Raw genomic sequence first — 23,770 nt, 5'->3', positions numbered from 1 at the left:
TTGCTTTGTAAGATTTGTTAAAGGAGGTGTTTGGGGGATTGGACTGTTCTAGCATTCACCCTCCTTTTTTTGTGTGTTTCTGTGCATGCCATTACCACATCCATTCATTTAAGAAGCCTTAATGTTTTTGCACACACAGCCACGTGGTCTGTTATCAACATTGAGGATCTCAGCCTTATCAACAGCCCGGAGTAAACAAATAAACAAGTGTCCTGAACAGATTTAGTTTTTGGTTGCAATCCACTGGGCAAAGTTCATGTGTGAATCTTGTGCTTCCCAAGTATTTCCCAGCAGAGCTTGAGTATTTTAGTGAGCTTGTTCAAGTGTCCTTGCTAATCTTGTTTGATGAGGCATATAAAAACTCTCTCTCTCTCTTTCTCACTCTGTGTGTGTGTGTGTGTGTGTGTGTGTGTGTGTGTGTCTCTCTCTCAGTCCGTTTTGTTGTGCTATCTAGATGAAGCCAAAACCAAAAATAGTACAATGTGACACTGGTGGGTCTGTGTTAAAAAAAAAAAGAGAGAGTGAGAGAGAGCAGTCACTGTGGCATGAAATTGTAAACATATACTGTTTATGAGTTTTCTTTCCCCTGTGAAGTCTACAGTAACCTGAAACATTTTTCTTTATTATTATAAATGAATTGGAAGCCCAATATTCTTTGCATGAGTGCGTGTATAATGTGCAGAGAAAGAGAGCTTCCATCTAAGACCCAACACAATGAAAATGCAATGAATTGGAATGCCTCACCGATCATAGCAGAATCAGAATTTCCAGCAAGGAAAATCTTTTCATGGCGAATTAAGTGGTGGAGGAAGAAAATGGTAATGAAAAAAAAAAGAAAAAAGGGAAAGGCACAGATGACAAACGCTGCTCCCTGGGCTACGCACTGCAGATTTAAGAACTTTAGCTAAAGCTATGCAGAATAGAATGTGGAAAATTGAATTTACTAAACAATTAAGCATTGAATTAATCTACATCCTGCACTTGAGAGAGAGAAGGACACGAGGAGGGAGAGAGAAAAGGAGCAAGGGAAGAGAGAACATGTGGAGGGGGAGGGGACGAGGCCCAAAAAAAAAAACATGACTGAATAAATCCTAGCTAGCTCATTAGAGGGACAGTGAATATATCAAGTGTGTTGTTGTGTGCAGCAGGACAGCATTCTCTCCGCCACGGCACTCATCTCTCCCGTAACCATCTGCATCCACACCGCCTCCACCCGCTGATCATTTTGGCCCACATATTTACTCCTTCGCTTATGCGCCTGTGTGGTTTCCTCCGGGTGTCTGCTCACTGGTGGACTGCTCTGCGTTTTGGACATTTTTTTTTATTATTAATTAGCTGTTAGATCTGTGGTGGACGAGATTGTTGGGGCAGTTATAAATAGACTCGAGTGCACCCTGGAGATGTCACTCACCCTCGGACGAGACCCTCCCCCATTCCCATGGGACTGAGCGGCAGCCTCCCACAAGCCCCGCTGCTCTTTTGTTCAATTACAGTTAATGCAATAGTTTGCTATTTTCTCGTTCTAATTATATTTTCAAGTGGGATTTGTTGTGTGTTAAAAAACATCATTTTACGTATGGAGGCTCTGGGGTTCTCGGTCTCCAGGGTGCTGTACCATTCTTTTCCACAAAGCTCTGAATAAACAAGTTCCCTCCATTTCTCTCTCTCTCTCTCTCTCTCTCTCTCTCTCTCTCTCACAAAGGGTTGTAGAAACTGGCAATTTCAGTTTTAACTGTTTGCTCCCTGGGCATGTGTTCTAGATTACCTCTTACGGCATACTTTTGGTATGCTGTAGAATACACCATTTTTTCCCCTGGATATAAACAAAAAAAGCATATCTTGAGTGGCTGGCACTATTATGCCTGAGGTTTCTAGGAGACTTGTGGCAAGTCTATAAAATGCAATTTGGATTGTTTCAGAATTAAGGATTTTTTTGGATTGTTTGAGAATTTTATTTTATTTTATATTTTATTTTATTTTTACCTAGAAATATTTTGAGTGGTTTTAATTCAAAGAGTACCGTATAAATAAAAGAGAATAATATTCACGTTTCTCTATACATTTGTTACATATTTTTATGATAATGCATGTTTGTGCATATATGTAGTAATAAACAATCTGTGGAGCAAAACCCTTAATATATTTCCACAGAAATGGAAAGCAATTCATTCCCAGAGTTCTATTCATCTGCTTATGTAATATTTGGATTATATTTTCAGTAAGAATACAGTATTTTACCTACATTTAGCACGTGTTTAAATCCTGAGAACTGAGAATATTCATGTCAAAACCTGCATTTAAAAACACAAAATATATTTTCTGGGCCAGAATTCTCATCTCTGATACGCTTTTTACATCAGAAAAGATGCTGCGGCCTTCATCTCATATTTTCCTGCTACTTTTGTGGAGGCAGCCAGTGATAAGAGGCAACATCTGTTTTGTTCTATAGTACAAGTAGACCCTGCATGGGGCTGAGTGTGTGCAGGCCCCGGCTCGCCATTGTTCCGTCCACTTCTCTTTATCCTCATGTCTGCTCCATTTGCCACATACCATCCGCCTAACAGCTGACACTTTCTCTCTATTATACACCTAAGCTTAATTGTCAATAGGATTTCTCTCTGTTTTTTTCTTCCTCCTCTTCCCAACTTGAAGGAGAATGGCTCTTATTTGATTTCATTTTGATTCGCTAGGCCAGCGAACTGGCACACACGCACACACTTATACCCTCCCTCGCTCTGGGATATAAGAGTGGTGACTGACTGGCTCTTGTTGTATTCAGAGATCTCAAGTTAGCTAGTGCATGTGAATGGACAGGCATGCACATCTTAGCTGCTATTGCTAATTCTTCTTTCTTTGTTTTTATATTTCGTTTCTGGACTATGGATATCCTGTCACTGGTAATACAATGTTTTTTACTTACAGTCTAGTGTGTGTTCTTTAAAATAGTGCAATTGTGCACTGTGAAATGAGAAATGAGACTCTGCTCTGTGAAATGAGAAATGTGTATAAGGAAGCCAGCGATTGTGTGGCATCATTAGAATGCTCAGTGACAGGGTTTGGTTCAATCGTTATTGTAAACTGTGCTGACTGAATTGTCATGTGAGGCTGTAGGGCCTGGAAAGAGGTTGAAAAACAATGAAATGAGGAACATCTGATAAAGCCAGCTGTCTTTGTAGCATGGGACTGTAGCCTGTGTGTGTTTCTCTGTGATCTGATGCCTGATTGTGTGCCTTATTCCCTCTCTGTCTCTCTCTTCCTTTCCGCACAGACTTCATGGAACAGAGACCATGACGATACAGCTTCTACACGCTCCGGAGGAACACCAGGACCATCCAGCGGAGGACACACATCGCACAGCGGTGACAACAGCAGCGAACAAGGTAAGGATCTGAGACACCCTATGATGCATATGAAAGGGATAATGTACAGTCAGCCTGTCATTAACAGTTACTTATCAATTAAATAAATAAAAGGGCAGGGAATATTGATTTGAGTTTATTAAAGAGACCACAGAGTGATAGGACAGAAACAAGCACAGTTAGGTAGAACATACGGGACAATGATTAGTTGCACAATACTTGATTGAAGCATCGACCAATCAGAGTCAAGTATTCCAGAGAGCAGTGTAGTAAGTATGCTTCTATGGAAATGTCACTGACTATGCAGATGTGTCCAGCTTACCACGTACAGCATGTGTATGGAGAAAGTTAAAGCAGATGTTTAGGCCGCTGCTGGCTGGTCATGTGGCGTATGTCCATCAGCTGGTTGTGATAAGACTGCATTAATGAACCTTCCTCTGGGCCCATCTGGACAGGGTGTCTGAAGAAAGCCGCTGGTGATGACAGTCTAACAAAAGAGCTTTTACACTGATGGAGCTTTATGCGTTCTGTTATATTCCGGATGAAGATTCTGAAACCTTCAAAGTGAAATAAAATATTCTCAAAAAAAAAAAACTCTCTTGGGTATCTTCTTGGTAGGATTTCTCTCTCAACTGAATAAAAGCTAACGAAAGCCAACTTCACTTCAACTGTAAACTGAGTCATCTAATGTATGGCACTGTGATTGGCTAGTTCTGTGGTTTAGCCAATGAGAACCAGTGTGGCAGGTGCCGGATGGAAGGGTGGAGGAGGGTTTCAAACAAACTGTAGGCAAAAGGCAACTTCATTTATTATTGAAAGGGATGTCAAGGCAGCAGTTTGAGGGCTGCACAGCCAGCAGGCAAAGCAGGATGAGAGGAGAAAGGACCACATTATGTTCCAGATGACTGAGCAATGATTTATATACCAGCGCCGGTTTTCTCCCTCCGCAGAGAAGGAGAGCAAAAAGAAAAAGGCCGGCCCGGCCTAGTCGGTCAGATGGCCAATGACTAATGTCCCGGTTGCTCACAACACTCTGATTGGATGCCTTAATGAGCACATTTTGTGCCGAGTTTGGGCTCCTGCTTGTGGTGACCTTTGCTCTTTATTGACCAAAGTGACACGTCATTTTTCACATACTTCCAATTATCGCCAGGCTTTTAATAGTTCACCCCCCTCCTTCCTCCCCTCACGTTCCCTCACCCCAGTGTTTTGGATGAGTGTTTGTTGTGTCGTACGCTAGCGGGAAGAGGCTGAGCTATGAACCTGGACGTATGCTGAGTGTGTTCAGTTTGAACAAATGACCCAAGCACTTCAGCCCCTTCAGTCGTATTCACGCCAGTGAAGGTTTAGTGGAAGTATTATGCTAATGTGGGTTAATTGCTGATTGTGTAAAGCAGTGCTGCTAACCCCCCCCCCCCCCCGTATTGCGCTTCTTTCTATGTGCTTATGCTTTATAATTAGCATTAACAAGCTATCTATGTTACAAATATCTGTACAACTTCTGTAAAAAGGCTCTTGTTGCTACTGCACTGTTCCTGCATCTTTAAAACCAAAAAACATCAGTGAATGAAATGAGAATGGCTTCTATACAGAAACAGCATCAATACAAACAAGGATATGCCTTCGAACTGCATAGGAACATTTTACCCACATGCATAACATAGTACATCTGTAACCCATCAACATAGAGATTGGCACCATAACTGATGGTTCTAGTGGTTGCCATTGGCACCATGTTTTCCATACCGCACCTAAATAGCATCTCAGTATGACCGAGGACAGCATTTTCCTTGTTCGTGATTCTGTACCCTTCAAAGTGTGAGTGTCCCCTTAAGCGGGGAGGATAAAGCCCGCTCCTCCCTCTCTGCACTCACAGAAACTTTCTTAGCGGAGTCCAGCAGAGACTCAGCCCGGCCCATCTCTAATTAGACCCCATTTATTAGTGTAGCGTGCTTGTATGCACCCGCCTTTGTTTAACAGCCTAGCACTCGGGGGACATCTTCTTGAATTGTATCTTGAAGCCATCTTTTCTGAGCGTCCACCATCAGTGGGTAAAAAGAAAACAAATCATTATTATGGACTGCTGAGTATTGCTCGCTCTGGACTCTTGGCAAGGCCAGCGCCCACCCAGATTAAAAGAGACACCCTTGGGGTGCAACGGGAACGCAGGCGATATGAGCCCCTACCAAAAAGGGGCAAGGCATGTGGAAAATGACATGCTCTCACATACGCAGAGATCATGCTGAGTGTTTTGAAAGGCTTTGGGTTTCCTCTGCCTCATCAAAGGGTCTGGGAACAAGGTGATGACTACAGGAGTCAGATATGTATCAGCAATTACCAGGACCCATTTGCGAAAGGCCCCATGTGTGCCAAGTCAAATAGTTCCTGTGAGGCTCTTGTTATTGTCTGCATAAATTTACATGCAGAGCCGTGGACTCCAAAACTGTACTGCGGTAAGACTGTGGGAGCCAGTGAGAGCTCCAGCGAGTTACTCAAAGCGAGTTAAGAAGTTAATTTACTTCGACCGAACTCGACAAGAATGACTATTGACAAATGTGACCATTCGGCTGCGGTGTAAACAGGTCAATGTACAGTAAAAACCCATTGAAATGTGTGAAAAATTCTTCTGCTGTAATGTTACATTGACTCGTCTAGTGCTTTTACTTGTGTCGAGAACAGTTGCAGCTAAACATCATGCATCAAACTGATCATTATTTTGTTAGATTGATTGTGGCGAGTGCTGTTGTCATCATTGACTTAATGGTCAGTTTGCTACCGGCCTGTGTGAAGGTCAGTCTGAGCGAGAGCTCTCATTGGCTCCCGGCCACCATTTCTGATCTGCGATTGGCTGCCATCTGAGACTGACCAGCAGACATGGCCTCTGACAGGATGCCAACGAACCTCTGGGCCTGGATCCACCCACCGAGCCCCCGCCTCACGTGTTTGTCAAAGTCACCCGCTAATTGCAACGATTGTCCAGCAGACTGGAAGAGCCCAGCCCCTTTCTCTCTCGCGCTTTCTTTCTGTCTCTGAGTGCCGCCTGCATGCCTTTGCATTTCTCATTTGCTATTTTCAGTGCTCTCCTCAATTGCTGAGTGCACTACAATGCTGATCACTTTCCTTTTTGATTTTACAGCAGGGTCCTGGCTTTTTTTAGTTCAGTCACTTTGAGCTGTTAAGAGGACGCATCTCCACTCGCTCGCTCGCTGCTGTCTGGATGCCCTCGCTCTTTGACTTAGTTTTTTTGCTTTAATCGTGCCTGGTGTGTGCGAGTGTTGTGCTTCAAAGAGCAATAGGAGCTCTATGTTGTCATTCAGGTGTAGTCAGTCAGTGGTTGTTCCTGCCTCACTAGATTCTCCTCTGTGCATGCAAAAGTGCTGCACACAGGAGGGGGAGGCTGAATGCTCTCTGCGCTCCCCGTGTATCAGTGGCAGCACGTTTGTGGAGTAATCTGGACTTAGTTTTTTTGCTTTAATCGTGCCTGGTGTGTGCGAGTGTTGTGCTTCAAAGAGCAATAGGAGCTCTATGTTGTCATTCAGGTGTAGTCAGTCAGTGGTTGTTCCTGCTTCACTAGATTCTCCTCTGTGCATGCAAAAGTGCTGCACACAGGAGGGGGAGGCTGAATGCTCTCTGTGCTCCCCGTGTATCAGTGGCAGCACGTTGGTGGAGTAATCTGGTTAAATCAGAGGCATAATGGCTGATAAAAGGTGTGCGGTTTTTATAGTGCAGGGATCTAAGAGCGGCACCGGGCGGCCCGAGCAGCCCCTGCTGTTTTTCTCTCTCATTCACATCACACATCACATCATACACACCCACAGAAGGAGCAGAGAAGAAAGAGAGAGGGGAAAGCATAGAGAAAACAAGGGATCACAGGAAAGAGAGCAAGGTGCCAATTCCAGTAAGTGTTTGGAAATGCATGTGCTTGACAGGAAGTACGAAATCAAAGAGCAGTTTTTATTTCACATAACACATCATGTTCTCTCTTTCAAGCCCCTTTGCATGATGCTCTCATGAATTTCACATTGTGCCTGCAAATGGCTAAATTTAGCTATTACGACAAAGTCAAGGAGATGCCAGCCTGTGTCAGTGAGGGGCACGAATGGAGCCGTGTCCTCAAGAGCCACTTGGTAGTTTTGTTAGGTTACCTAAGGGAAGGATCCAACATGGCGAACCTAGGAGAATCCGAACCACTGGCGTGTTTATGACCCCACTGAATCTCAGTAGTGATGGCACAACCAACAAGCTACCACTTGTTTCTCCAAAAACGATCAGCGCCAATTGTTTTATGGCCCCACTCCTGATAAGACTCTGTGTACGCAATGTGGTCCCATGGTGAAAAAAGGGGAAACGCCGCCGGTTCCCACACCAAAGAGCAGTTTGCCTTTGGGATTAGGCTGATGTCCTGTGTCATGTGGGAAAAGGAGAGTGAAAAGTGAGAAAGTGCAAGCAAATAACCTGCCCCCCGCCTTTCCCCATATATCAGCTGTTTCTTCTGCTTTCCTAATCATTGCCTTTAACTAGCTTTCATAGCCTGATTGAGCACCTTGTCTCTGGGCAGATAATACTCATAAAGCTGGTATGATAAAGTGTCACTGTTGTGTTTGCTCTTCTGTTTGCTCTGGGATTTAACTACTGCTGAAGTACTTCTCTTCTCTCCCCCCACCCACGATCATGTGAACTCTGGGAGATGGCTGGCTATGGCACTGTTGACATCTTTCTCTTCTTCTATCCACTCTTTTTTATTCTTTGATACGACAGTTTGGTTTAATGTGACAGTGTTCCATCTCTTCTTGTCATTTTGAAGTGGGCAATATCTGTGCCTCTAGTGGCACCTAAAAGAATTGCAAGTATTTAAACAACCCAAAATTGTCTCAAGCTATGTTGCGGGGCAGGACTGCTTGTTTGTTCTAACAATGGAAGACAGGGGAGTGTTTGAAACTGCAATTCTCTATGGTACCACTAGTAGTGCAGAAATTACACTTCACCTTTAAGGATGTTTAGCCCCAGGGAGAGGGAGTTTCGTGTTGGACTCATTTGCTATGTGATGTTCAGTTTAAGTGGGAAATTTAGATCAAATGCTATAATTGTGGTGTGTTAATGATGTAGATACTTTGCATCTGTCTCCATGTGTACAGGAAGTCCTTCAAAATCAATCCTTTTTTTCTTGCCAAAACCAGATTTTTGGTGTTTGCTAAATATTCCCTTTACAGCCACTCACTGTCATCATCGCTCATCTGCTTGCAGATTCTCAAACTTGAAATTATTTTATCTCTTTTCTCTCTTCATTAGATGTTCTGGTTAGAAACATTACTGTAAGATCAGAGCAAATGTAGAATTATTACACTGTCATTGATAGAATGGTGATAATTTTTGAAATAGCTAGCAAGAAGAGCTCTTTTTCTAATAAATACTTGAGATGTCCACTTCATTCATCGTTGATTCGTCAGATGCAGGGTCACTGTTAAGAGGGGTCATGTTATGTTTCGCAATTTATGTTGCCTTTCCCGATCTGCCTCTAATAGCTGGGAAACCCCTTTGCTCCGTCTGAAAAATCCCCATGCCATGCCCCTTCATCTGATCTGTGCTGGAGAGGTTCATGTGAATTTGAGAGAAATCAGCGCAGCTCATCACTGACGTGTCACAACGCATTAGGTCTGCTGTAGAAGACCGGAGTGAACATTACTCAGCACGACCTGGGAGGAGCAGTGCGCACCCACCAGGCGACTATCAGATACACACACATCCAACTTTTCAGGAAAGAGCTGATATAACCCAAAGAGATATGCTATCGCTGCTTGGCTCGCCTGATGGAGAGGGCAGGAAGGCCAAGGAGGGAGGTGAAGAGGAAGGGAAAAGAAGGGAGGGATGTAGGGGATGTTGGGAAGGGAGTCTGAAGAACAGTGAGCGACAGTAAACAAACAGGCTTTAACTCTTTGTTCATTAATCAGATGCTCTTGTGTGGCTGTGTCACATGCACTCGCCCTAGTTTATTTAGGGCTTTGATAAAGAGATTAGCAATCTCTTTTTGGGGTTATCCTCTGCCAAAAAGATGTCTCTTGTTGACGACTCTCTTCTACAATATCCCCACTGACTTGTAGGAGCTATTCTAGTCAACCAAGATGAGCGCCTGATAGATTTTTTCCAAATAAAATTAGATTAAATATATAAATCTTTCTACAGCCATCGCAGGAAAAAACATTATCCCAGCAGGATAATCCTCCCGTAATCTGTAGGGATGTACATTCTTTCTCTAAGCAGGAGACCAGTCTTTTTATTAGCGGTATCACAGTGGGTTCGAGTTCAGCTTAAAGCCACAAACAGTATTGTGTTAATTTTAGCCTCTAAAGAGGATGAGGATGAGATGCCTGCTGCTAGTTTGCCATATGCTGCCCTACCGATAATACTGCATGAGGAATATTTTCCTGCCGATAGCGACTGGGACTGTGCGTGTGAGGTCCTGGGACTGTTACAAAGATACGTGAGCTGTCCAGAAGAGATATGACGAAGAGATGCTTGGTAGCGGGTCAAATTGTACTTTTAGACCAAATTGTATTCTCTGACAGTCAGTTTATTCTTCCATATGTCATCCTCTTCAAATTTATTGACTTTTCCATTTATTGAGCATTTGGTGTGTCAGTTGCTGTTTTCCCTGACATGTAAATTTACCCTGATGAATAGCAATTTTTGTATACCACTTGAGACCAAATAATTAAATTTGGGCACGTCAGACTTCCATCACAAAGACCATTAATGCATGAAGCCTAACAAAGAACGAAGGAATTTACCAGGCCTGTTTGGAGAAACCCCAGAAAGCCAATTTCATGCGAGCAAACACCACCAAAGCTCCATATTTGGGGAATTTGGCTTCCCTTGCACTGTGTGCTAAAGCTATTTGACCTTTGTATTTGTCACCAGAGACTTCTCACAGAGAGGGATTATTTTCTGGGGTGCTGGAGTTTTGGAGTGACGGTGTGTGCAGATGGAGACCGGTGCAAAAAGCACCAGGGGGAGGGCTGTGTTAACAACAGGCCGAAAGCTTGACCCAGGACTGACCCTTACTAAACAATCCTCTCCCAGATCCCAGCCCCTGGTCTTTTGACATGGATACCTGCTGAAGGGATTTAGGGGAAAAGATAAAGACCTCCTCAAGCGTTTTTTTTAAGATTTAAGGAGTGAAAGAGAGATAACAAACAAAAGTGTGTATGCTTTTAGAGGGTGTGTATGTGTATGGAGAGAGGGTGTGTTTGCCTTAATGTGTGCTTGAGAGAGAGTGAATACATGTGTGTGCATTTTTTTTTTTTTTTTTTGCAAGAGGTAACCTGATCACCAGCCATGCCCTAGGAGCCCAAACGAGTCAAAGAATGGCAGGAACCAGAAAGATTCCCAGGTTGATAACCAAAAAATGCCAAAAAGGTCCCAAGAATTGTTCCTGCTCTTTGTGAATATATGTGTAAGTGCGTGTGTGTGTTTGTGTTTTGTGGTCTCAATAGAGGACTGCACAGCCGAAATGTAATGGAATCGCCCACGTCCAGCCGCCCCTGCTCTGTTGCTGTCAGGAAGTAGACGTTCAGCCTAGCTCTGTTTCCGTCACTTCCAGCCCTGAGCCTTATCTCCCTAGTTCACCCCAAGCTGATAGAACTACAATTCCCCTACATTCCCTCTGCTCCACTTCCTGTGGCCTCAGCCTGTCTGACAGGGGTGAAATTGAGGCCTTCGTTAGATTGCAATATGTGTAGGCATAATGGATTTGCCACTTTGAATGAAGGACAGCATATGAAAGACGGAAATGCCCCCTGATGTTACAGTTCATCCTTGAATGACTATTTTTCCTATGTCTTTATTCTTAACCATTACTCAGAACCAAGCTGGTCAAGGTTTGGCTGTCAGTATGAGTCCATCAACCCCTGCTTGTAGATGCTGTAACTACACTATTTCTCTACTGAGAGCCAATCAACATAGGATTTGTATTCTGACTGATATAGCCAGTATGTAAATCTATACAGTAATGGTAAAAGACTGTAAAAACGCTACAGTAAAAACCTATTAATTGGTTAACGGTTAAGTTCCCCTACAATATTTGGTGAAAAACTGAATTGGACATTACAAAAACTGTAAATTGACATTCCGAGAAATCCCTGCGTTACATTTCACATTTGATGTTTGTTTTTTTTGTTGTTGAAATAACTGTTTTTTTTTTTTTGGTTTTGTTTTTTAGGGTTGTATGTTACATCTAATGTTGTTAAATTATTGTTTATTGCATTATTTCAGTTTCATGTGTGTTACCATGATGGTATTTAGTATTTATGTGAATGACACTGTGCACCTTCTATATTTGTTAGTATTTTCCTACTCGGCTTGTGGAAAAGCTGCTTGTGATGAGGTTTGGTTCATCATGTGACTTTCTCATCACCACCTGCTTTTGGTGGGTATCAGTGTATTACAAAGGTACTAAACAGATTTCAGCACTTCTATAGATTGGAATATTAACATTATATCAGTTAATGAAATGTTTTTTTTTTAATGTAAATTTTAAGTTAAATCTGTACAACTTAAAATGTTGCTACCATATTTTTTTACAGTAAAATTCTGGCAACCACAGCTGCCAGATTTTACCATAAATTTTACAGATTTTTTTGACAGTGTTTATTTTTTGGCTCAGATGCAATTGAGATGAATAGCAGTGCTAACTGTTAGGTTTCTCCAGCTTTTATAAACTCCTTGGGTGAAACGGGGGTCTTTGTTAATCTCTGGTATGTTGAGACATAATGCATCCGCCAATCTGAATGAAGAGCAGCCTATCAAAGATAGAAAAGCCATTTGATGTTACAGTTCACTTGGATGACTTAATGTTTTCTCTGTCTTTTCAGTAGTAACAGTGCCGCCCTTTTCTTTATAAGCGGGGCTCATTGTGTGTAATTCTGCCATAAAATTCACTCTCGATGTTAACTACATTTAACAAATGCAGGGGAAGCCAAGCAGGCTATTATTAGAAGTGAAATACCCTCACATTATCTACTGTACTACAGCCCAATGGATGGCGATATGCCGTAGTTGGGGAAAATCCCTATGCATTAGAGCACTTATCTCAGCCTGTGTCATTTAGATAACTGCCATGTGGAAAATTATCTGCCAAGAAGCCAATAATGAAGACCGCCGCAGTTAACCACACGGCTCTGGTTCCGTTTCGCTCATTACCAAAATATACCAAAAAACACAAATGAACAATACAAAACAGTTTGTCTCCAGGCCCCTGTCTGTTACCCATATTGAAAAGTTGCTATGCACAATTTAATTATATATTTCAGAGTCAAAGGATGGGTGTCATCTTTTTATTTGGCTGTGTGTGTATTGTTTCAGATTCACCTAGAGTAGATGATGAGAGGTTTAAAAGCGTTCAGATGAGTTGAATTCTGGGCAGATTGCTGCAGTAGTGCTGTTGTTGCGAGCCAGCGAAGGCTCTTAGCTTTTGTTGTGAGCCATGTTCCTTTTTTAAAAAACACTTTCCTCTCAGCCATCCGGTCTGCCTGGATATCGAACAAAGCTGGCCCTGGAGAAGGTGTCAAAAGCTGTCTGAGAGAGAGAGTGCGAGGGAGAGTGAGGGAGAATAGAGTATGTATACTCTTTGTGAGTGAGTGAGTGAGTGAGTGTGTGTGTTGCCTCAGTGGAATCAGAGGACTCTTAAAGTGTTCCCGTTTGAACCTCTCCAGCCTGCCTTTTCTGTCCGCCTTATATCTTCAGATTAAAAAAAAATTACAAAGGAGAAAAATCAATAGTTACACAGTAAAAGTGCTTGACATGAAAGGGTAAACTCAGGGCCCTACACTTTCATTTGACCATTTTCCCCCCTCGACACACGGACTGGAGGAAGAATAAAAAGAGGAGGAGGGGAGGGAAGGGGAGAGAGACCTCAGTTTAATGCTGTGTTTGTGCCCCTGGGCCTCCATACGCTTTCCAACGTGTCGGGGGCTTCAGTGGAAGTGACCCCTACACAGACACGGACGAAAGAGAGCCGTAACATTTGCAATGACATTTTTGCCATCACCTGTGGGTATGTCAGCGGCCTGATCCCTGAGACCTGGGAATATGCATGAGGAGCTCTCAGCTAGGACTCACGCGGGTGACTCCATTTAATTAGAGGCATTATAACACTGAATATGAGCCACATTATGCACGTATTACCCTCTCCGTTAGCCCTGCTGCGAGCTGATGACAGAGACACACGAGGTACGGCTGAAAGACTTGTAATTACGCTCTTTTTTCCCCAAATTATGAATTACAGATCTGTCATTGTCATCATATGCGTAAGAACAGAGGGAATCAAAAGCACTGTCATTATTTAAGATGCCTGCAGTTATTTAAAACTGTCATTATTTACTGTCATTATTTAAAATGAATCCCGGGTAATTATGGATTGTAATTATGACTCTCCGCAGATTAGTATTTACAGAGCTATTTTTTTCTACATAATTATAAATCGGAAAACTAGTTATCTTAGCAAGTTCAGCATAAATACACAAATATGCACAGCTGTGCATGGAAATATCACAAGACACACGCGATCAAGAGGCAGAAAGAGTCGACATAACTAAAGATCTGCCACATTGCCACCATGTCGCATCTCATTAAACCCTCGACTTTCCTTTATATTTTTCCTTCCAAGTCAGAAACTAGAAGAGCTCGGGCCATTTTACTAGAGGAGCAAGTGATTGCAGTCAGCAGACCGCTACTAATGTTTGTATGTATTTTAGGAACAGAAAATGTATGGTGGGGCAAGCGTCCACAGCAAGCTCCCTGCTAATCTGAGTGTCCCTTGTTGGAAATCATACCACAGGAATTCCTGCATGTTGAGAATATTTTTGAGGTGGGAGGCACTTGTGACCCATGCAAAGGGAACCCCCGCTGCCTGGTCCATTCTAACCATGTGAATGGCCTGAATACAATGAACCCGGCTTTATCTTTTCTTTCCCGACCCTCCCCTCTTCCCATTCGCCCACTCTCTTTATATGCAACTCTGTGTGTGTGTGTGTTAGAATGAAGAGTGTGTGAACGTGTGTGAATGTGTGCATAGTGAAAAGAAGGCGGATGGCGGGCCCTTAAGGCTAAGGTTTTGCAGGACCAGGAAAGCCGTAGTACAGTGTGTGTTTGAATGCTAAGGGAGAGTGAGAGAGCAGCACAGGTCGCCTGACTCCCTCCACAGGGAGTGGCCAGAGGTGCTCTAGAAATCATCCATGGACCAAATGTGGTGTAAAGCAAAAGCCAATCTGTTTCCACAGCTTGGCCCCATCCATCAGACCATGGCCAGTAAAATTTTGTCAAAACACTTCTTAAAATTGGGCTAGAAGCTGTACTGCATGAGCTATGACAGCCTGACTTACAACCAGGGCCTAAAATTAACACTCGCTAAGCGCCAAATGCAAGTAAAAATCAGTGATGTGAGTATATGTGTGCTACTCGCCAGTAACCTTTTTTTACTTAATTTTTAACAATGCATGAGAATGTGATACGGTTTAGCACAATTATCAACACTGCTGCTCCACACAAACTCCATCTCTGCAAGTGATGGAGTTTGAGTCACCTATAACGTGCATTTGAAAATGCAACGTGCCAAGCATGTTCCCAAGTTTGTAACGAGAATGGTTGATAAATCTGTCACAGTTCAATAGTACTTATGGATATTTCTGTATTGATTTGTTTAATTGCAAAAATAACATTCCTTTGTTTTCCATTGCTTGGACAAACAGGTAGCCCCACCCCCAAACTCACAGTATTTGTTTATCCAATGCTGTTGTTTTTGTAATCCAGTTTGGTGCCACTATTGGCACATACATTGCATACTTCACCTTCTGAAAGTTCTATAGGATCAATAGGAGCCCCCGTCTAGACCTAACCAACCAGCCTAAGCTGGTCTTTTCAGCAGAGGTGGTGGATCTCAATCTCAAAAACGTCACGTCAACTTCTTCATGGCATGTGAATAAACGCTTGACATAGTGACATGGAAATGTGCTCGATGGATCGGAAGTGCCATTCTGCTAATTTGTAAAGCAGCAGAAAAATGGCTGACACTGGAGTTTTGAATGCACAAGGCGAGAGGAACAGGTAGTGTCCTTTTTGAGTAATCAGATCATAACAGATTAGCCCACATCTTTCTGATGTCAGAAAGCGCCTTGAGTAAGTAAGAAAGAGTGGTGGCGATAGAGAGAGAGAGAGGGAGAGAGAGAGAGAGACGGCTGGAGAGATCGAGAGAGCAGGAGACCGGTATCGAGATGGAGCAGATGAGCCAATCAGAAGAGCTGGCTGACAAAGGCATGTTGGGAAGTTAACCTGATTTTAGCAGCAGCCAGGCAGCTAGAGCGTCACAGGCTGATCTCACGCGTGGATGTGTGTGTGCGCGTGTACGAGGGGGTCATAAAAAATTCTCTCCCTGGTTAGCCGCGGGGCATCCTCCTCAGCCTCTGGCCTGCTCCAGTCAGTGGCCTGCTCTCTAATTGCTGCATAGACTCCACCACACATGGCCAGATGAGATGACATTTTCCTCTCTGTCAGTGGCGAACCGGACCGAGCGTCCCCCCTCCCTGCAGTAGTTGCTAAGACGCTGTCATAAGCCATTAGCAGTTGGCCAAAGTTCGCCCGTGGCATTTCCTCATGGCATCAGCGAAAAGGCGCATAAATCTGCCAGTGGAGCCTGCTGCTGGACTAATGAGGCTGTGAGCTTGTTTATGGACTAGCATCATTTTTATGATTATTTCCACCTTTTCAGTCTCGCCGCCATCGCTCGTCTTTATTTGGCACGGGAAGAGTGCAGAAGCTCGGCAACGGCTTGACATTTTGACACAACAGTGCCGTATAGACACTGCTATATGCCTGTGCCTACACTCCGGTGCTAAAATAGATGCAAAATTAGCCCTAGACGAATAAGGTGAAGTGCATCGAAGATGGAAAAAACAATAAAATTGACAGCGATAAGTACATCCTACTTCTTGACACATTAAAATAGGTATCCCGAGAAAACCCACATCCCCGTGATAGCCCCTAGACTCTGTAAACAGCGAGAAATGAGTCAGGGGAGAGACAGCTTTTTAGTCAATCAGAAATGCTCTTTTGCTTGTAAACCATTTTGCATGTTTAACGTTGCTGAAATGATTTTGGAGGGCAGGGTTTTGGCGAGTGGTGTTGAAAAGAGGAAAATGGCGGAAGTTAGCATAACGACTAAAATCACGTCAGTCACATCATTTTTGTAAATAGACACTGCCATGTGCTAACAATGACAAAAAAAAGAGGCAAAATGAGTCCCAGACATGAGTTGAATCGGTATCAAATTGCGTCAAAACTGGAAATCCCAATAAAATTGACAGCTTTCGTTTCTCTCCCCCTCGTTTGCCTTGAAGGTCCAGGCCATCAGAGGTCAGTTTTTAAGGAAAAATATTGGGGAAGGGAGGTTAAATAGTTCAAAATGGCTAGAAGAGGTGGAAGACAAAAGCTCACACGCAGCAGTTACCTCAGACATCACTCAAACGCCCCCTGCCCTCTTTTACTCTTTTGTCGTACCCCCCCCTTCTTCCTCCGTCTGACCTGATATCCAGTGTTTGCTTCTGTTTTGCTAACTCACATGGGACAAGCCCTGGGTTTATTATTTTAGGCTTTGCTGAACACGGACTAGTCTTTACACCGGATTTGGAGCATTTGCTTCTAATGAAAATTATGTCTTAGATTACAAAACCAGCGGTGCCACTGCCTTCCCAGATGGGAGCTGGGAAGTTCTATTTGCCTAAAAACAGTCGGAAGACAAACTGCTCTCTAAGCCAGGGCTGTTTTTGGCATAAGTTAATGATGTAATCGAAACTCTCCTTTGATGTCTTATAGAATTTTTTTTCTCTTGTGTCTGTGTGTGTTGGGGGAGGGCAATTCAGCTCTGGTCAGTTTCTCAGTAAGTGACTGACTGAGGGAAAGTGCCCTTGTTTAAAAGGCAAAGCCACTGTATCTACATAAGTCTTCACTTAAAAAGTCTCAGTCTTTTCTGGGGCTTCTCTCCTAGGTGGAGAGGGCTGGCAGAGTGTTTTATATGGAATATAGAAAGCCTTCACTCTCCTAATGGCGTATATAATTCAGGTGCCCGCAAGGCATGCTTTCAGGAATTCTTTTGCCTGAGGTAATGGGGAGCAAAGACTCTTTTAGACCCTTGATTATTCTATTGATGCATGGAGCTGGGAAAAAAAAATTATCTCCAACCGGATTACTGCAGACATTTCCATTAATTATCAATGATACAGGTGCCTTATGTCACTGACTGAAAGCTACAGCGAGAGAAAGAGTTAACCCACCATAATCTCTCTGTACGAATAGCACTGGGGCTTTTGGAAGTGCTTTATACGTAATCAATAAGTTACTCTCTCCATTCCTGTGCCTCCGCTATTGAGACCCTTGCAGTGTGCGGTTGTTTGCCTCGCTCGTGTTTCTTTTATGGTTTATTATCTGAATCGTGGCTTCATAATAACAATTATCAGAAGTCTTCTCGGTGGCATGGTTGGGCTCTCGTTGAGGGAGAATGCGTACAATAATTGGGGATCGGAATAAAATCAGCATACGCAAGCAAACCGGCAACATTAAGCTGAAAAGGCGACGTAAGCCATCTCCTCTGCTCTGGTATGTTGAACTGCCCATTATAAATCCTTATCGAGCACCCACAGGTTGCTGCAAGCAGCCATGCAGCATTGTTATTAAAATGCAGCTCTTTGAAAAGCAGCCATATTTACCCCCCTCCTTCCTCTTTTTCACAGTGTGTAACTCCCCCACCTGAGGTAAAAAGACACCGGGGCAAGCTTCAATCAATATTTCCCTGGGATAATGAAGACTAAATCTCTCTGTCATTCTCAATTCTTTGGTGACTCACTGTTGGAAGGCAGGGGGGAAATGCGACCTTACAAGTCCATTGTACTCTCTCTCTCTCTCTCTGAGCATTGTGTGGGGCTTGAGAAAGGGGGTGTTATTTATAAAAGTATTAAAATGAATGCATTCAGACGTGACGCTTCAAAGCTATACTGAAGCACTGTTGTTGCCAACTTACCCTGTTACCTAGTTTTTGGAAAACTTAAAACAAAAAAAATAAAGGCCTGCATGAGTGTTGAGCGAGGAATTGACCATTTAAATGACTCCTGTGTGTATGTGGTGTGTATTTTGACAGGTGACGGACTGGACAACAGTGTGGCGTCACCCAGCACAGGAGATGATGACGACCCCGACAAGGAGAAGAAGAGGAATAAAAAACGTGGTATCTTCCCTAAAGTGGCGACCAACATCATGAGGGCCTGGCTCTTCCAGCACTTGACGGTGAGTTCAGTAGATTGATGTTTCCTCTTTCTGCTTCTCTTTGAGCTTTCTACAGCCAATACTGCATGCTGCACTTCAAAGCAACTGAAATGGTCAAATGTAGTGCTAATGCTATGCACATGCTTGCTCACACACACAATTTATTTTATCTTGCCTAGCCTTAACCACACACTAAGTTTTAAGCCAAGAAAAAAAAAACAGCCTCAAGCTAAAGATAGCAGAGATAGGATGAGACCGAAGTAAGCTGTCATTTTCCATTCATTAAACTTTTATTTGTGGAGAATTTTAGGAAAACTCTGTGCAATGTTTGTCATGGAATTATCTGTATTAACAAAGACTGGAGATAGGGATAGGGTACATACAGTGGTCCCAAAAATATTTGGGCACTAACGCGACATTTCAAGATGTAGGGATGTCATTTAATTATATAAGGAAATATCATACCAAGTTTGTTAGGCTGTGGGGGAAAAAAAAATATGATGTTCAAAATGAAGACTAAAGTAGTTGTAGTAACATTTTAAACCAAGTGGTGTAAGCATCTACATACTTTTTGGGGCCATTGAACATCTAAGTCACATGATCAAAACTGAGTTAGCTGGTTAGTTGAATGTGTTTTGGGGACTGGTGGTTAGTTCTCTTACTGTGGCTGTCCACACCTGGTATAGAGAAGTGATAGAGCAGCATGGGCCATTGATGTGGTTGGCTCTTCCTCTTGCTTTGATGGATTTCACTTCCTCTATTTCATTTACCACAAAGTAATCGGAGTGCTGTCAAGACACCACTTATCTCCATATATCTACCCTTCCCACAGGCTTAACACACCTCTGCCAGCCTGTCTCTCTCTCTCACATACACATGCACACTCTGCACAACTCATAATAATAATGTCTCTTAATTAAAGACAGTGAAATGTTCACGTAGGTGTATTTTCAATAAACATATTACTTAAGCCTTCACTTGTTTGCGTTACACTTTATGACTGAAGTAGCTATTATGGCTCAGCAACGTGTATTTTAGGTGTTAAAAGGACATGTGTTTCTAACCAAACTGGAGTCAAATGGGAGTCCATTTGATCAGTGCCAAAAGCCCCCACATGCTCGCTCCTCCTTGGCCCCTCCATTCCTACATCTGTGCCACAGAAATGCGCCTAAGCACCCCAGAACTTCACCTGCCCCAAGCATGCCCCCAACACACACATACACACTCTAAAACCCCCACCAACTACCACCTTCAGCGGCCCCAGGAGAAAGGTGTGTGAAAAGAAAGCCATTTGCCCGTTCACACAGGCACACACACGTACACACAAACAACAGTGTGGAATACCCACAAAAGCACAGACTGATGGAAGTTTAGTTTCCTGTTTGTCTTGGCTGACCAATATGGTGAACAGTATGTGTCATTGAGGGCTTGTTCTGTCTCAAGTGTTTGTGTTTAACTATACTTTAGGGACAAAGTTGTCACAAGGAAGTTTGCTAAATCTGACAAAACCCTTTTAGGACAGCTTGAAAGTAAAACAAATATTTATAAATAGTAAATGTTTTATTATTATTACTATAGAAATGCTAAAATACCTTTTATATATATATATATAAAGTATGGTTGGGGTTTAGGTAAGGCTTAGAATACTACTCGTACTATTGCTTAAACTTTAAGTATACCTTAAGTATTACAATTAAGGACGTAACTTTTCATTCATGCTCTGTATATCTTAAATCATGTGGCTTGTTAAGGAAAGGAAAGGAAAGGAAAGTGCTATTACATTTAAGCACTCAGACGTAGTATTTTTTTCACCCTAGCAAGCACTTAGCAGTGCTCTAGCAACCACTTAGAGCACCTTTGCAAACAACCACATAGCAATGAACAAGAAAACACCCCTAACAGCCAAGTATCATGACGGCGAGTGCACAGAACTCTTTTGCAGCAAAAGGGTATTTACAATGACAGTGATTGCTTGTAGACGTTCCTACTTGATTGTAGTATTCAACTGTATCAGGCTGCTGATCCGTTTCTGTACTCTCATCAGTAGTCACAGAATTGCGTCCATGCTTATTCACACAAAGTTGAACTATTTTGCTGTATCGCCCACCATCGCTATTGCTCGTTACCAAAAAACTCCAGTTTAGTGAAAATGACTTATTATTGCTGTGCATCTCATTGCCAGTGTAAACATTGCTTAAAACTCAGTGTGTGAGATGAAAAACAAAATAGAGAAACCAATAACATGGAATCAGAGTTCCTGCTAAAAGATTGTCTGAGAAGAAAGTGTGAGAGAAAAGCAGGGATAGATTGAGAGACAGACATAAAGAGAGAGAAAGGACGTTGACTTTAATACAGAGACAAAGAGTCAGATCGAAACATAAATGGAAACACTTTCAGTCTCTGCCGTAAATAGGTTTGCACAGCGCTCCTTACAGCAAACTTGGGAAATTAGACTTATTTCACTCCCTGCTCCGAATGCTTCACTCTGACAGCTCAGCATTTGTGTGGGGAACAAAACAACACACAGCATGTGAGGCATGGATGATTGACCTTACGGACAATGCAGTCATCTCACCTTCCGTCTCCAACTGGCTTTTACTCAAAGGACGTCAGAAAGTCTCAAGTGGGGCCACAAAGATGTGGGAGAAAGTGGGAGAAAGCACAGGATTGATGGAAGAGGTAGTTGCTGAACCTCTGATGTCCCTTTTCCTCTGAATTGATGTGTGAAGGAACAGTCTTCAGGTCTGGCCTTTGGAGATAAAGACAGTGGCAATTAGCAAGCGGCACAAACAACACACACAGATGATAGCCTTCTGTCTCAGGGAAATATAGATTACATATGTGTCTCGCAGTTCAACTGCAGCAAGAATGCACTCTTTGCATGTCACATGAATCAACCAGCGAAGCCATTGTGCCGAGACGGAAGTGTGAAGTGGGTGGCACTACAAGATTATTCTGACGAGCCATTCGGTGGAAGAGAGGAAAACAATAAGCGGAACGGAGAGAGATACAGAGGAGACGGTGAAGGCTTATGGGGTAAATACACTACACTACACTACTGAAGCTGCACTTTAATCAGTTGTTTTCAGTACCCGGTTATTAGCCGGCTTGCGAGGCAAGTGGAAGCGGGCGTTTGCAGGTCTGAGAATAGTAAGGAGAAAAAGAGGGAGAGATGCTAGCTAATTACTTGCCACTCACAAGTGTTTTAGCATGCTGTAAACCGGCGTGAACACATTCCAATAAACTTTGTGGTGAAGTAAAAAAAAATAAAAATAAAAACAAAACAAGAGGCCCTAAACGTCTGTTATTTTTCCTGCTCTAACTTTTGTTTGTTTTTGTTTTTTTATTTTATCTGAACAAAGATAGTGTGATTGTGCCAGGCATCCTGGAGGGGAATGCTGGGTGCACTGAGCAGCTTTCCTGTTCCTGTGGCCGTGAAATTGGACTCTTTGCCCCCCTCCTTCCCATTTCTTGTTCCCTCCTGATTTTTTCCCTCTATCTCACAAACAGTATTTTCTTGTTTAATTTAACAAGAAATGAGTAATAAATGGAAGCCATTGCCCCAAATCCTGCTGTGCTTATGTTTTTTGCACTCAGCTCCCCAGTGAAAGGGCAATTTGCAAAATTATGTGATAGAGTAATTAGATGAAAGCCAGGCTTCAGATTGTTGCTATGCAGCCGCAGTGAGGACCGATCCTGGAACAGCCAAATATTAGGCTGGCACGCCAGGCTCTAGGCTTCGTTCTGTTTGTACACAGAACCAGAGAACGGGAGGGAGCCTCCATCACAGCTCGTAAAAAGCAAACCACAGCACAATATGCAATCGCCCGTTTCCCCCACCCCCCATTTTACGTGCTGCTCGTGTTCAAAATGAAACTGGAAGGCATAATCGCTTTTAATGTAATTAGGCTCCAATTTAGCACCCTCTTCACACACATGTAACAATTCTGGTGGAGGCAACATTCTTGTTTTTCTCTTACACGCTGGGAGCACATTTTGCCAAACCTCAACTGTGCTGCATCTTGAGCAGAACCAGGTGTGAAAAACGCTATAACTCATTTCTGCACTCAATGGACTGAATCGTGCAGAGGGCCCTGAGCTGGAAGGGGAACGGGCTGTGTCCTCTTCGGGGAGTTAGGCTGAATTTGTTGCCCCATAGTTGGAGGCTGGAGTCGGGGGGAGAGAGTCGGGTTTGAGTTGGCCTGCTGATGTTTCCTAGGCAAAATTACAGATGTTCAGCATATGACCTCCTCAAAACGTAGTGCTTGGAAAGCACAGAGGGGTTTTCAAGAGGCTGGACTTCTCGGTTTTACTTTAAAACAACACTGGCGGGGAGTCATACATTTGGCACAAAGCAGTGAATTTTCCTACATGTCCATTTTAATTCACTTTTTAAGTCAAGTTAATTTACTCTCACATATCTCCCACATTAATCAAAATCTAGGACCTTGTGCAGGGCAGAAGAATATATGTGGTGTAAGTGTACTGCATAGCAAAATATGAGCATTTGTAATTATATTATTATGACCAAAAGACAGATCCACATTTTTTTAAAAGCTGAATAAAAATGCAGTCTTATTCATAGTGCTTAGCATTACATACCATCCTAAAAGTTGTCTGTGAAATGGAGTGCTGCTGCGTGTTGACATTGTTCAAACAGTAAGACCCTGCCACTCATATCGCCATAGCAACCGGGTGCCTCGACAGACCTTATCAAGTCAAGTCAAGTCAAGTCACCTTTATTTATATAGCGCTTTTAACAATACAGATTGTGTCAAAGCAACTGAACAGCATTAATTAGGAAAATAGTGTGTCAATAATGCAAAATGACAATAGTAAACTAATTTTTCAGTTAAAGACAATTCATCATTGAATTCAGTGATGTCAACATCCAGCTCAGTTTAAATAGTATCTTTGCAATCAAGTCAACGGTATCGCTGGAAATGGAAGTGTCCCCAACTAAGCAAGCCAGAGGCGACAGCGGCAAGGAACCAAAACTCCATCGGTGACAGAATGGAGAAAAAACCTTGGGAGAAACCAGACTCAGTCGGGGGGCCAGTTCTCCTCTGACCAGACGAACCAGCAGTATCAATTCCAGGCTGCAGCAA

General features: G+C 42.9%; 1 protein-coding gene across 2 annotated transcripts in view; it reads left to right on the top strand.

The window, feature by feature from the left end:
- Positions 1 to 23,770, top strand: part of LOC107702692 (homeobox protein Meis1) — a 78,990-nt gene that overhangs the window by 12,188 nt on the left and 43,032 nt on the right. For both annotated transcript variants that reach the window (XM_016505088.1, XM_016505087.1), the window contains exons 7-8: positions 3,269 to 3,380; positions 18,538 to 18,683. In XM_016505088.1, coding sequence (XP_016360574.1) covers positions 3,269 to 3,380; positions 18,538 to 18,683 — 258 coding nt within the window. The remainder of the gene's footprint in view (positions 1 to 3,268; positions 3,381 to 18,537; positions 18,684 to 23,770) is intronic.

Source organism: Sinocyclocheilus anshuiensis, unplaced genomic scaffold (genome assembly GCF_001515605.1).
Source record: "Sinocyclocheilus anshuiensis isolate Anshui unplaced genomic scaffold, SAMN03320099.WGS_v1.1 scaffold6, whole genome shotgun sequence".
In the NCBI taxonomy this organism is placed as follows: Eukaryota; Metazoa; Chordata; class Actinopteri; order Cypriniformes; family Cyprinidae; genus Sinocyclocheilus; species Sinocyclocheilus anshuiensis.
Note: the sequence above shows the minus strand (reverse complement) of the source record. Positions and strands in the feature narration are given on the sequence as shown.